The sequence below is a fragment of the Diadema setosum genome, chromosome 13 (assembly GCF_964275005.1).
Source record: "Diadema setosum chromosome 13, eeDiaSeto1, whole genome shotgun sequence".
NCBI lineage: Eukaryota > Metazoa > Echinodermata > Echinoidea > Diadematoida > Diadematidae > Diadema > Diadema setosum.
Window position 1 is genome coordinate 1,267,265 of NC_092697.1, and position 16,406 is coordinate 1,283,670.

At 38.4% G+C, this 16,406-nt stretch overlaps 1 protein-coding gene across 1 annotated transcript in view; it reads right to left on the bottom strand.

The window, feature by feature from the left end:
• The window catches only part of LOC140237325 (oxysterol-binding protein-related protein 9-like), an 82,444-nt gene that overhangs the window by 16,659 nt on the left and 49,379 nt on the right, over positions 1–16,406 (bottom strand). The window contains exon 7 of the mRNA XM_072317263.1: positions 220–319. Coding sequence (XP_072173364.1) covers positions 220–319 — 100 coding nt within the window. The remainder of the gene's footprint in view (positions 1–219; positions 320–16,406) is intronic.

Below are 16,406 nucleotides of genomic sequence, written 5' to 3' on the forward strand. Positions count from 1 at the left end.
AAACACACAATTTTAGCGGCATGAAATTTTCGCAAATGGGAGCCGACAGCCTTATTCGCAGCATGAAGTTTTTGCGAGTTGCCTCTAACATTCAATGCATGTTCTGTGGACAAGAGCTACTGTATAGCATGCATTTTAATTTCGCAAAAATTCGGCTCTCACGAAATTCACGAAATTAAAATGCACACGAACATTCCTGGATTTACAGTATAGAATCACCTTTCTTGTGTGGGGAAGGCACTGCGGCAGCGGTTGGGTCGTCTTCATCGTCTAGTAGCATCTCTGGCTGTAGGAAGCCGTTGACTGGATTCAATGTATTCTGCAGGATGAAGGAATGATAGCAGACACAAGATGGTAGGATTTTAAATAGAATGCTCATCACTTCAAAATGAAATGTTGCGCATCTCTCATATTCCTGTGTCTTATCTGGCACTCACATGTTCATACTCAGCATGCATGTATATTATAGAGTGAATACTACACTAAAGAAGACCAAAACAAGCAGTTTGTATGGGCATTTGGTCCTTACAGACAAGAGTCATTTCCACTGCAAAATGCTGTGAAGGGAAATGATTACACTAGTTGGTCTCTATGGAAAGGTGGTTGTTATAGACAGGTAGACACTAAAGAAGGTTGTACTGTGCTAATGATATTTGTTTCGTGATGACATAATGCTACAGGTTTGCCAATTATATACGTTGGTATTACAGCATGGCTCTAGCAAATAGTGATAAACATCCCTTTCCACCAGATGCCAGAGGGCTATGTCATATTTACGGCATGAATATTGGTTTCACATGCAGCAAAGCAAACAACAAGCTTTGATTGTCTAATATTTATTGATCACAAGCATTATCTCACTGTTGTTAAAAATATATCATACATGTATGTATATTTACCATTACTATTTATATTATTTCCATTATCATCATCATCAGCAGCAGCAGCATTATTTCATCTGATTTTGTACAATGTTAGTGATATTTATAACTCATATTCTCACCCATATTTATAGGGTATGTCAACTGCCTCTTTCATTTGATATGTGGGATATGCTTGTGTCAAAAGTGATGTTTGAATGGCCTATATGCTGAGATATCTGACGCTTTCCAACTGAAAGTCTGGGAAACACTAAAGGCAAACTGCTGATGGTCATAATGTCTGTCTCCTTCTAAACTTTATATCAATCTTCCTGGTAACATGCTTGTTTAGATGTGAAGTACCGGTAGCAAGTATTCTGGCTATTGTGTATGTCATGGAGAAAGATCACACACACTCTACATTATACATGTACATTATACTACAACAACATTCCTTCTGAAATGCCACTATGTAGAAATACACTGTGTATAATTGTATGCCCACAGGTCGGGAGTAAAACTGTGTCATGACAAATACGGTATGCATGCTGGAAGGAATCTCTTCTTTCTAAGTCCTCTTAACATTGTAGACAGTGGAGCTGTGTCTTGACTGGTAAAAAAAAAAAAAAAAAAAAATCTGTGCAGAGCTGAAGCAGTACTATGCCCTTTAAACCCCCTGGTCGTACTAGATGAATATGCAACAGTATTATGCTTGTATTATTACATTAAACCACCCCAATCTAAGTACGCAATGCAATAGCCAAAGATATCATAAATTACCAAAATATTTTGCCTACTATCACTCAGAATGTACTTGCTTAACTGTCAGTACTACAACGTTCTATGCTATGGCTGTACACAACAGTAATGCCTATGGATTTAGCCTTGAACACCAGGCTTTACACACAAATTCCCCTTAATGTTTGTTGTCATAATTATATAATGCAAAGTCAGTCCATACGTGGGCAAAAATTGGAGTTAAATGCAGTACACTTGGCATGCAATCAACTGCAATAATCATTATCTGAACTTTGCTCACAAAAAGTCGATAGAGCTTGGGCAGTGTAGGAACATTCTGACCATACACAGAAGGCCTGATGACTGAAAATTTGGTTTCCTTTTTGCATACAACAAATTAATGCATAATTCGCAATGACTTATTTCATTCAAGCAGGGTGCCTTTGCAGAGCTCAGTTGATAATGGGGCTAAATTTCATGTATCTTTATTCTTTGTATTTACATCTTGTGTAGAAAATCTGACATCTCTGTATGATTCCTTTCATATTCACACTGCATAATAAAGTTGTTAAAAAGTCACCTTTGCAATATAATTACATTTTTATACAGAGACTATTACAAAGAGTTTTGGATTATCTCAACAGAAGTAGTATTTTAAGGAGACTATTAATGTACAAGGTTTTACATTCAACAAGTATGACCATATACTGCACTGGAAAATTATTCCATACTTATTACAAGATTAAAATCAACATACAAAGTACTTCCAATACTGAACAAAATCATGTTATTACTAACAAAGTCAAAATAAACTGCCATGCAAACATGAAAAAAAGTGCAAATGCACAATATTTACAGAAACACTTCTAAAATCACTAAAACCCCCAACCTTTTACTCAATTATAATTTCAAACTTCCATTACATGTAGTGATCAAGAAAGGCTAATGTCATCAAATGCCAAATGTGCACAGCTAACCGAGTGAGAAGATACACTGTATTTTGAATGTAAGCAACCAGAACACTGACAAAAACTGAGAGTATGTGCACATAGCAGTGAAGGCTCCTGAAAGTGACTTTGTGATGTCATCACTGATCAATAAAACAGCAAAATGAAAAGTGTTTTTCCACAAACTTTCTTTTCCTTTGCCACAAAAATAATACACACAAAAAAAAATCAACAAAAATACACAAGTTGTTTATATGTAAATTTGCAACAAAATAATTGGCTATACAGTAATCAAACTCTGATAAAAAATATATTTAAAAGATTAATATGAAGTCCATGCGATTAAATATTTACAGCCAAAATAAATACACACAGCAAGAGAAGACAATAAACATGTATATTAAAGTGTATATCGGATACATCATGCAAAAACTCAAGGAGAAGGGGACATTTAAATGCTAATATATTTTACTGTGGTTAATTTCAAGATTGCCATTTTTTGTTTGTTTGCTTGAATTTCTTTAATTGACATTTGACATTATCCAAAGTTTAAAATTCAAAAATAACAACTCAATTTTTTCTATTTGTAATGATGGCAGCCAACCCACAATCAAGATCATGGCATGATATACGATACAATAAAACATATATTTTCCATTTTTTTAATATTACCTTTTGCAAGTGATTAGATTTGTGATTTAGAGCATCAGAGACGAAACAAGAAAAAACATTAGTCTTTTTCAAGAGGAAAACTAGTGATTTCCTGCCTTGCATTGCAATAAACGGTGCATTTGTGTTACAGGAGGCAATATTCTTGCAAGTTGATAATCTCGTAAATATTCTGTCAGTTTAGAAATTTCATGAAAAATGAAAACATAAAATATACCACATTACAGTACCAATACTGCGCCTCTTTAGGATCAGCAGACAAAGATTTTCATGGAACTTTTGTGGCTATAGTCATCCACAAAATGTTGCTGATGTTGCTGGATAAAGCAATACTACCCTTTTACTCTACAGGATATCCTTAGATACAGTTATTTATGATTATTATATTGTAATTCTATAATTGTTTTATCATTAAATTATGTAGCATTTTCCAAGTAACACACCTCTATGATATTGCATGTATGCATCTTGCAATACATCACGTTCCTTTATTGTAGGGGGATGCTGTTTCAATCCATATACACACAAACACACACACACACACACACAAACACAAACACACACATACACACACGCACACAAAAATATAATGTTTTGTGTGTTTAATACATAAGGTTCAACATTAACTACTTTCTTTTGGTGGCCAAATAAGTTAAAATATATGTGGTGATTTACAATGAAGGAGGAGAAGCATTAAAATATTATTTATACCAATGATGCATTTTTTTTTCATTAAAAAATGAGTGCAAAGAGCACTTGTATGACTGCCCAGTGCAATTTACCCTCACCTAGTATGAATTACATCATAAGTTGCCAATTTACCAGTAAAGATTACTTCCTGTACTATAAAGCCACACAAGCATTAGATTTCTTGCCAGGTAGGAGTAGAAGTACATGTAAAATGATAGCCTTATAAAATGTAGTGTGGGTATAGAAGAGGAATGCAATAGTCATCTCAATATGAGGTTGGGGGCCTCTGGGTTTTCCCTCACACACTAACATGGCTAAATATCCACAAAACCAATTCAGCAGCACAATTCGCTATTACTGCGGTGTCCCATGCGTATGGTAAATGTACGATAAACATTGTAAGGTGCAGCTAGCATGCAGGACACCGCAAATCGATCCTGAGATTGGTGTATAATACGTCCTACAATGTAGTGCTCAAGATCGACGAGGACTTGCACTTGAATGATGTAGTGTATACCTTACAGAGCACACCAGAGCATGATTGTACAACAAAAATAGCATGGCTCCTACAATCACAGCAGAGTCGAAGTCATACCATACTGGACTAAAATGTTCGTTGCTAGATTAACAAAGACGTCAAGATAATGTGTAACATCACAATAGGAAAACGATGTGAAAAAATTCATAAGGGGTACAGTGCATTTCATGCCCACAAAAAAAAAATAAATAAAAAAAAAAATCTACATTAAGAAGGCACTGGACCTCGCTCCTTTAAAAGGAATGGAATATACAATTACCTCAACAAATCTCAACAAATCTCAACAAAAATGAAATAATATTTATGGGTATTTTCAAGGAAAAGGATACATCTCAAGGATGTCAGGTAATTTTCTGTTTTCAAAGTACATTACCCCCAATACAATATGATCAGAGAGAACTTTGCCCAAAACTTGCTTCAAAAAAGCTATCTATTAGAAATTTTTTCCAAAATGACAATTTTTTGGTAAACGTATGCAATGCCCCCTGTGGTAATCAAGCTCAAATCCTTAACAGAAAGTGTCCATTCTATATTGCTCCCTTTCCACATACTATAAATGTGTATTTTGAATGTTACCCCCAACTTATCATAAAAACATGGCTTTATGATTGTAAAAGGTCAAAAGTAACAGTGGCTTATGCAGATTACACTGTATGTCTCTCCTAAAGGCTACGGATACATGCCAGCAACACTAATTCTCTGGCAAACATTCCTTACTCTCTTGCTCGCTGGCGAGATATGATATTTCATATGTCCTTTGCATGCAATTTCTTTAGACAAGGGTACTTTATCATGTCCAAGGACGATGCAGCTGTATTATGGTTTATTATAATTGCCTTCACATTGTGTGCAGACATCTGTCATTAATCAATGGGACGGATGAAAATCCACTAGCATCTCAAAGGGAAAAGTAACTTTAAATGTTCTCTGACATACAAATGCATTATTGGTGTTAATTTATGACACCCTCAACATCACTTTTGCGGTGAAATGAATATCTAGAAACATTCCATATGTCTTAAACTAATTTTTCTTCATTTTTTTTTTCAAATTACTTGGATACACTCACAAAAAAAAAAATCCTTCCAAACCAATATTCTTGAGATGACCTCATCTGTCAATCATTGCTAAAGTACTGAAATGTTTAACAAAAGACCTTGGAATGCACCTTCCCTGTGACTCTGCATAACTTGCACATTTCTCTGATATTAATGTGACTAACAAAAGACATGGCGAGGGAACATGCAAGTTATGCTGAGTCTCGGGGACAGCGCATTCCAATGTCTTTTGTTAAATATATCAGTACTTTAGCAATGATTGACAGATGAGGTCACAACATGAATATTGGTTTGGAAAGATGTTTTTGTGGGCATATCCAAGTAATCTGAATGAAAATAGAAGAAAAGTTAGTTAAAAATATATGGAATGTTTCTAGATATTTGTTTCACCACAAAAGTGATGTTGAGGGTATCATAAATCAACACAAATCAACATGCATTTGTATGTCACAGAACCTTTAACCCATTGAGGACCAGCTGATTTGCTATAACACACATTTCCCATAGACATCTGCCTGAGTATACTTGGCACTAGTCTTCCAAGGGTTAGTGCAGAAAGACAGAGACTGGTGCTATCTAAGGCTGCGTTTATCTAAAAATTTTCTGAGGCAGAATCACGATCCTAAACGCGTTTGAGACATTTTCAGGGGTTAGATAAACGCAACCGTGTTTTCAAACGCGTTTAGAAACGCCGTTTTGAAACACATTTCAAAGGGCGTTTTGAAACGCGTTTGAGACCACGATCGCTGTTCTGTGAGTAGATAAACGCAATGCCGTTTTGAAACGCACATATACGAGTGAGACATACAGGGTAATTTTGTGTAATACACTGAACACAGTGATCTGACTTCCATGTATTAAAGCTGTTGTGGCGACACAGAACTCAGTTTTAACTACATTCATACATGTACACCATGTCTTCTCAACCCCCTTCAGCCCCCCCCCCCCTTCCCCCACACACAAATACACTTTCTACCATATATACACATACCCACCCTAGGTATATTTTGCAAGCAGAATGTATACAATAGAAGGCAAGAGTTAACTTGAATAGTAGCTACCAGTATGAAAAGCTGACTAGGCTTGATAGGTGGGTATCAAGGGCTGAAATGATTGCTTATTCCAATAGATTGAAGAAAGAAGAAAAGGGAAAAGAAAAGGATATTCATAGATTCAAAAAAGATATGTCACACATTGAAATCATTTATTCAGAGTAGGCCCCTATGCAAGGCTGAGATGAAAATCATGATGTAAATTGTAAAACATGCATAGCCATGTAAAGTACATAATGTCTGTACTAGTAGCACATCTGACTACTCATTATACACCATGCTTTAATAGCTTATAGCTGAGAAGAACGATGAAATGCAGGAATGCCAGTAAAAGCCTTTACATTGTCCGAGGGACCAGTTTGGAAATGTCGGTATAGAAAAGGATTCGTTAAATGTTACACTCTCTACTGAGTTACAGCTATGAAGTCCCCCCCCCCCCCCCTTACACATCCTCCCATAACTCCTTGACATTGTATTCAACTGATGGGTTTATGTGTATTCAAATGATGGCAGCAACTGCTATCAGAAAAGCAAGAGTTAAATTTTAGTCACAAGCTTGTGCATATCCTAAATATGATAACCAATCTGCCCACTAAAATGCACGTCCTGAAAAAACATATCTATAGATACAAAAAACAACAACAACAACAACAACAACAACCACAACAATCAGCAAGACATGTTTCTTTGCCTTCAGAGAGTCAATGGTTGGATGATTAAATTGGAATTTTATTGGGTTTTTCATGTTTTGAAGTTTGATGTGGGCCATGGCGTTAAGGGGTGGGGATCAGGGGTTGAGTGATAATTTTTTTAGTTTTGAATGATTGTTCAAGGGTGTGTACAGTTCTGGTCGAGGTGAAGATTTAGCTTTTAACGTTTTGTGAGATATTCAGAAACCACTCTATGGGATGTCAAAGAGCATGCGGTTCTAAGGGGTATCAAAAGTTTATTCGATGAAAATTGGTTTTGAAATGGCTGAGATATCCCAAAATAAGGTGAAACAAAGAGATACTAATAAAGTTGGGGCATGTCGCCTTTTATTATTAGCACTTTTTTGGATATCTCAGCCATTTGAAAACCAATTTTCATCAAATAAACGTTGAATCCTTCTTAAAATTACATGTTCTTTCATATTTCATAAGAGGCTTTTCATTATCTCACTTAGGAGTGTTCAAAACATGAATCCCTACCTCAACCAGTACTGTACATTCCCTTTAAATGTTTCTTAGGGGTAACATGTGTGGGTTCACATGCCTATGGGCAATAGTAAATGTCTTAACTTTTGAATGCCCTGACCCTCATGTTGTCTCCATTTATTTCATTTTCATTTTGTGTAACATGTATAGTACAGTACAGTGTATTCCTTTGTAATGTTTATTCTGGTTTTTGTTTCATGTTTGTAATGTTTTGTAATGTTTATGATATGTACCCTATATTCTTTACCTGGTCGAATAAATAATAATAATAATAATCTAATTACCAACAGAGTAAATTATCAAACTTCTGACATCTGTCCTAGACCCAGTGCGCACACTTCAATTGCTGACTTTAATAGGTTACTACCAACATTGTAGTTGCTATTGCTTTGGGTGGTGTTTGTGTACGTGTGTGTGTGTGAAATATTCTTTTCCAAGATATGTCTATAACCCAAGAGAAAACATGTCAATACTTAATACGCCCTTGAGCCTTGAGGAACCCCCACTATAAGCTTTTTAGCTGAAAGTTGTTAATTTTCAAGGTAATATTACACTTCCACTTGGTGATTACAGAGGGAAGACAAGAATTGGGTCATTGCAGTATACATTGATCAGTGGTGGATCCAGAGGGGGGCGCACCGAGCACACGCCCCCTCTTTATTTTTGGTTAAAACAAAAGAAATAAAAAGAAAAAATGGGGGGTGCTGCCACCCCCCACCCCCCCCCCCCTTTAATTTTGCAAAGGCGCCTACCCTTCACGGAATTCCTGGATCCGCCCCTGCCGATACCTCTTATACACTGTAACACTAATAGATACAGGGAAGTATGAAGGGAGGTGTGAGTTCACGCCTCCCTGGTATATTGTATAGTCTTTAGTAAAGTCTGATGAAACAGAATTTTGAGAATATGATCCCATCAAGTGGTAATGTTACGACCAAAATCACTCTGAGAATGATCGCAAAAAAGAAACAATCAACTAATGTTCAGGCGGTTTATTAACAGTGATATTGTGGGTACAGACTCGTAATCGGTGTTCACATCAGTACAATAATGATCAATAAAAACAATTATAAATCGGTAGTGAAATCACTTACAGCCAAATTTGAAAGCAAGTAATCCTTTGACAGTGTCCAGATACAATGTTCGATGCACCGATGAATGATCCTTGACGCACCGATGAATGGTTCCTCCGACGTAACTCCAAAGGCACTGGTTGCAATAATCCACTTTATAAATCCGGGGTAAAGTCCACGATAAACAAGGTGTATGTCCACGGCGAAACGTGCAAAATCCAAACGTTATGACGACCACGTCCAGTTGATGCGTTGAATGATGATTCACTTTATAATGTCCAGCAAGGAATCCAGCCCGTCACAGCTTTGCCGTAATAATGTCCGTTGACACTAAAATATGGAGTCTATCTCCAATGTAGGCAAATTAATTCTCTGCAGGCAAAATGTCTTCCAGGCCTTATCTCCACAAACACAGTTTGTATAGCAGGTCAGCAGGTAACACAGGACTGACTATAACAAGTCGCTTCAGAGCCAGAAGTGACGTAACTCTCAGAGCAGTGGTGTTAGATACTCTGCCTACTGCAGAATTTCTCCAGCTTATATAATATCCATTCACCCCTTTCTAGTACAAGTGTACATTCTGTAATTTTCTCCAACCTGGGGCCACATACCTGAACATACTAGCAAGTCCAAGTTCCAGGAATCCTGGATGACTCACTGCCTAATATGTGCATAACATCATTGCCAAAATTAACTACCAATCACATTGGGTTACAAGGGCAGTGCCTCACTCAGCCAGCACTTCCTAGAATTTTCTGGAATGGGTTAAATCATTCTAGATTGAGTGAGCTATAATGTATTTCCTGTCACATGCATACATGTACTGTAGCTACATTGTATACCATGTAGAAAATTCTCCACTGATCTGGTCAGCCTGTATGTACTATATCTATATCATATAGAATGTTCTCCATCAATCTGGTCACCCTGTGTACATACACATTAAACAACCATGCATACAGCCTTGATACATGTACATAACTACTTGTGTGTACATTTGTGACACCATCCCCCATGGGAAAAAGAAAGCCTTGCCGTAGCAAGGGTTTCTTTTACCTTCACAATTTCTCATTGTTATTTACAACGAATGTGAGGTATAATCCAAGTCAAGCAACAATAATCACATACAGCTGTACTATCACATGCCTTTTGAATAGCTGCATTAATTCCATGTTCTCTTTTCATGGATACCATTTACAATGATATTGCTTGGATTCTCGGAGCTTATACAATCATGTCAAACTGTTTTGCATACATTAATGGATATGCTAAACACATACACTGTAAAAATGATATGCCGGTGAAAACTTTTCACCCTTAACTTCTACTGTGCTATCCACTATCTATGTCACACCAACTGACTTTCTGTCATAGCATTCTTTCAGCATATTGACATGACACACCCTCTGATCTTTTCGTCTGTCTGGCGTACTGATCACATAGTTCACATCATTCAGTTTCTTTTTGACACAGTATGGGCCACTGAACTTGGCTTCCAGTGGTTCACCTTGTATGGGCAGCAGTACAAGAACTTTGTCACCTGGTTTGAAGGTTCGAGCTTTGGCATTTTTGTCTGCCTTTCAATTCATAGAGTCTTGTGACACTTTCAAGTGTTCCCTAGCTACCTCACAAGCCTTTGAAAGCCTTTCACAAAACTTTGACACATAGTCAAGTAGGTGGACCTCATCATCCTCAGTCATGAATTTCTCTTTGATGAGCTTCAGTGGGCCCCTAACTTCATGACCGTACACCAACTCAAATGGGCTGAAACCCGTCGACTCATTTGGGGAGTCCCTCGTTGCGAACAGCAGGAAAGGGATGCCCTTATCCCAATCCTCGGGATACTCCTCACAAAATGCCCTAATCATTGTCTTTAGGGTCTGGTGGTAGCGCTCCAACGCACCTTGGGATTGGGGATGATAAGCTGACGATTTCAGCTGCTTCACACCCAAACGATACATCACCTCTTGAAATATGCCTGACATGAAATTTGACCCTTGGTCAGACTGCACTTCCTTGGGCAACCCATACCTAGTGAAAAACTGCACTAGAGCATCTACCACAGTCTTAGCAGTGATATTTCGCAACGGGATAGCCTCTGGAAACCGTGTAGACATATCCATGATTGTCAAGAGGTACTTATGACCTGACCTAGTCCTAGGCAAAGGTCCAACACAGTCAACTAGAACCCGACTAAATGGTTCATCAAACGCAGGTATCGGAATCAATGGCGCCGGCTTCACTGAATGCTGTGGTTTACCAGCCACCTGACATGTGTGACAAGTCTTACAGAACTCAGCCACATCCACATTCAACCCTGGCCAATAGAAATGCCTCATGATCCGATCCTTTGTCTTTCTGACGCCTAAATGGCCGCCAACAGGTAACTCGTGAGCAATCCTCAAGATCTCACCGCGGTAAGTAGGAGGGACAACAACTTGACGGACCACCGTCCAATCCTCATCAGCTGGCCTATGGGGAGGTCTCCACTTCCTCATCAAAATGCCATCTTTGACATAATAGCACTCAGGGACCTTTTCAGCCTCAGCCTCAGAACACGCCGTCTGAGACAAGCCTTTTAACTCAGAGTCTGCCTGCTGTGCTTCAACCAAGGAAGACTTGCTAAACAGCCCATCACTGTTAGCCTCGGAGCCTAATTCAGCAACCCCATCATTCAAATCCTTGAAAAAGGTTTCTGCCAACCAAACACCGGAATTCTCCTCCACATCAACAGAATCCGCATCATCTTGAACAGCTCTACGAGCCTGAGACCTAGTCACAACACAATCTGGGAAAATCCCAGGAAACTCCTCCTGCAACTGCTCAGTTTCAGCAACCACCACTGGTTTATCCGAAACAACTGGAGACGCAACCACCTTATCCCCAGCCAAGTCATTCCCCAACAAGAAATCAATGCCTGCCATGGGCAACTCAGGAACAACTCCAACAGTGACAGGACCAGAAACTAGGTCACACTTCAAATCCACTCTATACAGTGGTACTGACATATAACTGCCATCAACAGTCTGAATCAAGACTTTTGCATTCACTGCACTATCTGGTGGAAAAGTCATACCACCATCCACCATCAATGACTGAGAGGCCCCCGTATCCCGCAGGATGACTACTGGTTTACCTGCCTCACCAGAAGTACATGGGGTCACCTCACCATCAAACAAAAAGCTACGATAGCTCTCATCCACCTGCTTCAGCCTATCTTTGAATTTGGGAGATTGACCTTCAATGGCCTGTGTTTCACTGAAAGGGACACTATTTTCGGGTAGGACACTTTTTGACATGACAAATCCCATGTCCTTCTTTGTTTTGTTTTGCAACTTCCAACACTGTGACTTTACATGCCCTGTCTTGTTACAGTGAAAACATTTGATGACATTTGCACTTGTACTGGACCCTTTGTCAGATTGAGGCTTTGGTGCCGATGAAGTTTCAGAACTCGTGCCTTTTTCAGAACCAGCATTCTTTGGATTGCTCGACTGATTTTTGTCTCTCTTATTTCCAGAGAAATTCCTGAAAGGTGGTCTGTTGTCATTTCTGTGGGTCAGCTCATACTCATCAGCCATCAAGGCTGCTTTATGCAAACTTGTCACTTTGTGATCATCCAAATGCGACCTCACACTGAAAGCAACACTCTTTTTGAATTCTTCCAAGAGAACAACCTCACGTAGGTTATCAAAATCCTGATCCACTTTCAGGGACCTGTACCACCTATCGAACATCATTTCTTTTTCACGAGCAAACTCAACATGTGTCTGGCCTGGTTTGCGGTACGAATTTCTGAACTTGTGTCTGTACGCCTCTGGCACCAACTCATAAGCATTCAACACTGCTTTCTTGACTGTAGCATAGTCACGTGATTGCTCTTTTGAGAGAGATGAGTACACATCGGCTGCTTTGCCGACAAACACACTTTGAAGGAGCATGGGCCAAAATCCCTGTGGCCAGTTCAAACTGTTAGCCACCTTCTCAAATGACACAAAATATGCATTAACTCTGTTTTCCTCAAATTTTGGCACCAATCGAATGTTCTTGGCCAAATCAAATTCAGGGGGAGCCCTTTCACGATTTCCAACAGTCTGTGCATGAGTCAATTCCATCTCACGCAATTTCACTTGTTGCTCCATTTTCTTCTCTTCAATTTCAAGTTTCTTCATTTCAATTTCTCTTTGTTTGTCCCTTTCCTTCATTTCCATTTCTCTTTGTTCTCTTTCCCTCTCTCTTTCTAATCTCATCTTCTCTTTCTTCATTTCCATTTCCATTTTAGCAAGCTCAAGCCGTGTTTGATCAGACATTTGAGCTTGATGTGGAGAGTCAATTTCTTCTTTGAGCTCCATGTGACCAGCTACTAAGTCAAGAATCTCTGCCTTTCTTGCACCTTGTGGAACATCAACATTTAAATGCTGTGCAATAGCAGTCAAATCACATTTGCGTAACCTTTGCAAATCTTTGAGGGACAAATCTGTCCTCTGAACAAATGCTTGAACATCCATTGTACTGATTGACATTGTCACAATGTATACACACAATGTACAATTGAACAATCAACTCAACTGGTATTTTGTCTATATACCAATACTCTGGATTCCGGAACGTTCCAAATTCTAAGTTTTGGCTTTAAATTCACTTCTCGGACACAAGCCCCCAATTTTGTTACGACCAAAATCACTCTGAGAATGATCGCAAAAAAGAAACAATCAACTAATGTTCAGGCGGTTTATTAACAGTGATATTGTGGGTACAGACTCGTAATCGGTGTTCACATCAGTACAATAATGATCAATAAAAACAATTATAAATCGGTAGTGAAATCACTTACAGCCAAATTTGAAAGCAAGTAATCCTTTGACAGTGTCCAGATACAATGTTCGATGCACCGATGAATGATCCTTGACGCACCGATGAATGGTTCCTCCGACGTAACTCCAAAGGCACTGGTTGCAATAATCCACTTTATAAATCCGGGGTAAAGTCCACGATAAACAAGGTGTATGTCCACGGCGAAACGTGCAAAATCCAAACGTTATGACGACCACGTCCAGTTGATGCGTTGAATGATGATTCACTTTATAATGTCCAGCAAGGAATCCAGCCCGTCACAGCTTTGCCGTAATAATGTCCGTTGACACTAAAATATGGAGTCTATCTCCAATGTAGGCAAATTAATTCTCTGCAGGCAAAATGTCTTCCAGGCCTTATCTCCACAAACACAGTTTGTATAGCAGGTCAGCAGGTAACACAGGACTGACTATAACAAGTCGCTTCAGAGCCAGAAGTGACGTAACTCTCAGAGCAGTGGTGTTAGATACTCTGCCTACTGCAGAATTTCTCCAGCTTATAATATCCATTCACCCCTTTCTAGTACAAGTGTACATTCTGTAATTTTCTCCAACCTGGGGCCACATACCTGAACATACTAGCAAGTCCAAGTTCCAGGAATCCTGGATGACTCACTGCCTAATATGTGCATAACATCATTGCCAAAATTAACTACCAATCACATTGGGTTACAAGGGCAGTGCCTCACTCAGCCAGCACTTCCTAGAATTTTCTGGAATGGGTTAAATCATTCTAGATTGAGTGAGCTATAATGTATTTCCTGTCACATGCATACATGTACTGTAGCTACATTGTATACCATGTAGAAAATTCTCCACTGATCTGGTCAGCCTGTATGTACTATATCTATATCATATAGAATGTTCTCCATCAATCTGGTCACCCTGTGTACATACACATTAAACAACCATGCATACAGCCTTAATACATGTACATAACTACTTGTGTGTACATTTGTGACAGTAAGCACAGGAGTAGTTTGAGATGAAACTTTGCATGCTTCTTTGATAGCAAATACCATCCTAAAATGACATAGAAAGAGTGTTCAAAAGGGGTTTGGTATAGTAAATGCCTTCAACTTTTAACACTGCAGTTTACATTTGCTTGAGATTTCATGCAACCCACTTTGTATGCCATTTATATTCATTCAATCCACCAACATGCACATATAAACACACATAAAACCAAAAAGGTACCAGTATATTATCCATAACTACTCTCTGTCATAGCAACAGGGGCTACATTCATAGTGTATTTCATATGTAGATATTTGTATAGTGTGATGTCACATAATTCACAAACAGGACTTTGATTTACATCTTAAATCAATTACTTTCTCAGTCAAATGATATATAGTTTTCCATATTTTTCTTCATATAAGTGTCAGTGACATCCAGGTGGTGACATCAATTTGAAGTTGCGAGAGGACAGTTGTATGAATGTATTTGAAATAGCCTCTGGCACTAACAACTTATAAACTGCATAAGTGACTACGAGACTGGCGGATATAGGTTAATATCACGACTATCAATCGACTACTGCAGTGTTAGAAACATGTGACATATACTGTATGCATCTTCATGTAACTAGGATTTAGGAGAGATTTTAACACCACAATTGCAGATGTCTACACTCAGTCAGTCTTGCAGCTGGTTTGACTCTATAGGTCTTGGTGAAAGCCACATGCTAATGAGAGGGGAAATTCAATTTGAAGAGGCAATAATATCAAGTGAAAATGGAAATCAAACCATACACCAATCAATTCAAAGATCTTCACACTCGGTCATCATCATACTTTTATGTTGCTTAAAAAAACATCCCTTGAGGAACGCTTGCAAGAGCCATATTTACTGAAGGCTCTCACATTTAGTATAAATTAGTAAAATTTAGATCTTATGGCAGTGTCAGGTGATAGCTCCAGCATTTATACCTTTTATACTCTGGGAAAGTAAATAGGTTGATGGTAACCACTAAATTGATATTTTCCAATTTTGTTCTTGTTTTCTACTGAAATCCCCAGTTGCAGATCAAGTGATATAATAAAAACAGTGTAACACTTTCAAACTTTGTATCAGAAATGATAACATGAATGAGTATTGTGACATTTTAACCCAAAAATTTAGCTACTCCTAAGGTAAAGTATTGTTTGTTCAGGCTCTCCTAACCCAATGAAAAGAAAAAAAAAAAAGGAGACAAGCTTGTTTCATAGTTGGGGGGAGGGGGGGGGGGAGGGGGGAGGGGGTACTGCAATTGTACCTCAAATACTAGATACCAAAACCTCCTGCCCACCTCAAACACACACTCATCCTATGTATATTCCAATCTGTCCACACGTTACTGATCCAATGTAGGAATAGTACATGACATTGCTTGTATTAAATATAAAGTGCTTGCTAACACTCAGTACAGTGAAACATAAAGAACTTATAATGTATGCAAAAAACTTGCTGGGAGAAAAAAAAAAAGCCAAAGTTGAGTCAAAGCAACACAAGTTATGTTCATTCCTTAGCCAGGTCAGGAAATTTCAAAGTATAGAGACAGACACGTGTACATGCCGTTTGGAAAGGGATTGCATTAGTGGTTGGTAATGATGTCTGAGTTACGGACAACAGGCCTTGATAGCAATCCTCCCACATTCATTTACTGTAAAAGCTGTTGTTTTTGCAAGGGTTTAATTTTTGCAAATTTTTGCCAGGGATTAATTTTTGCAAATTTCGTGAATCACTGTTGG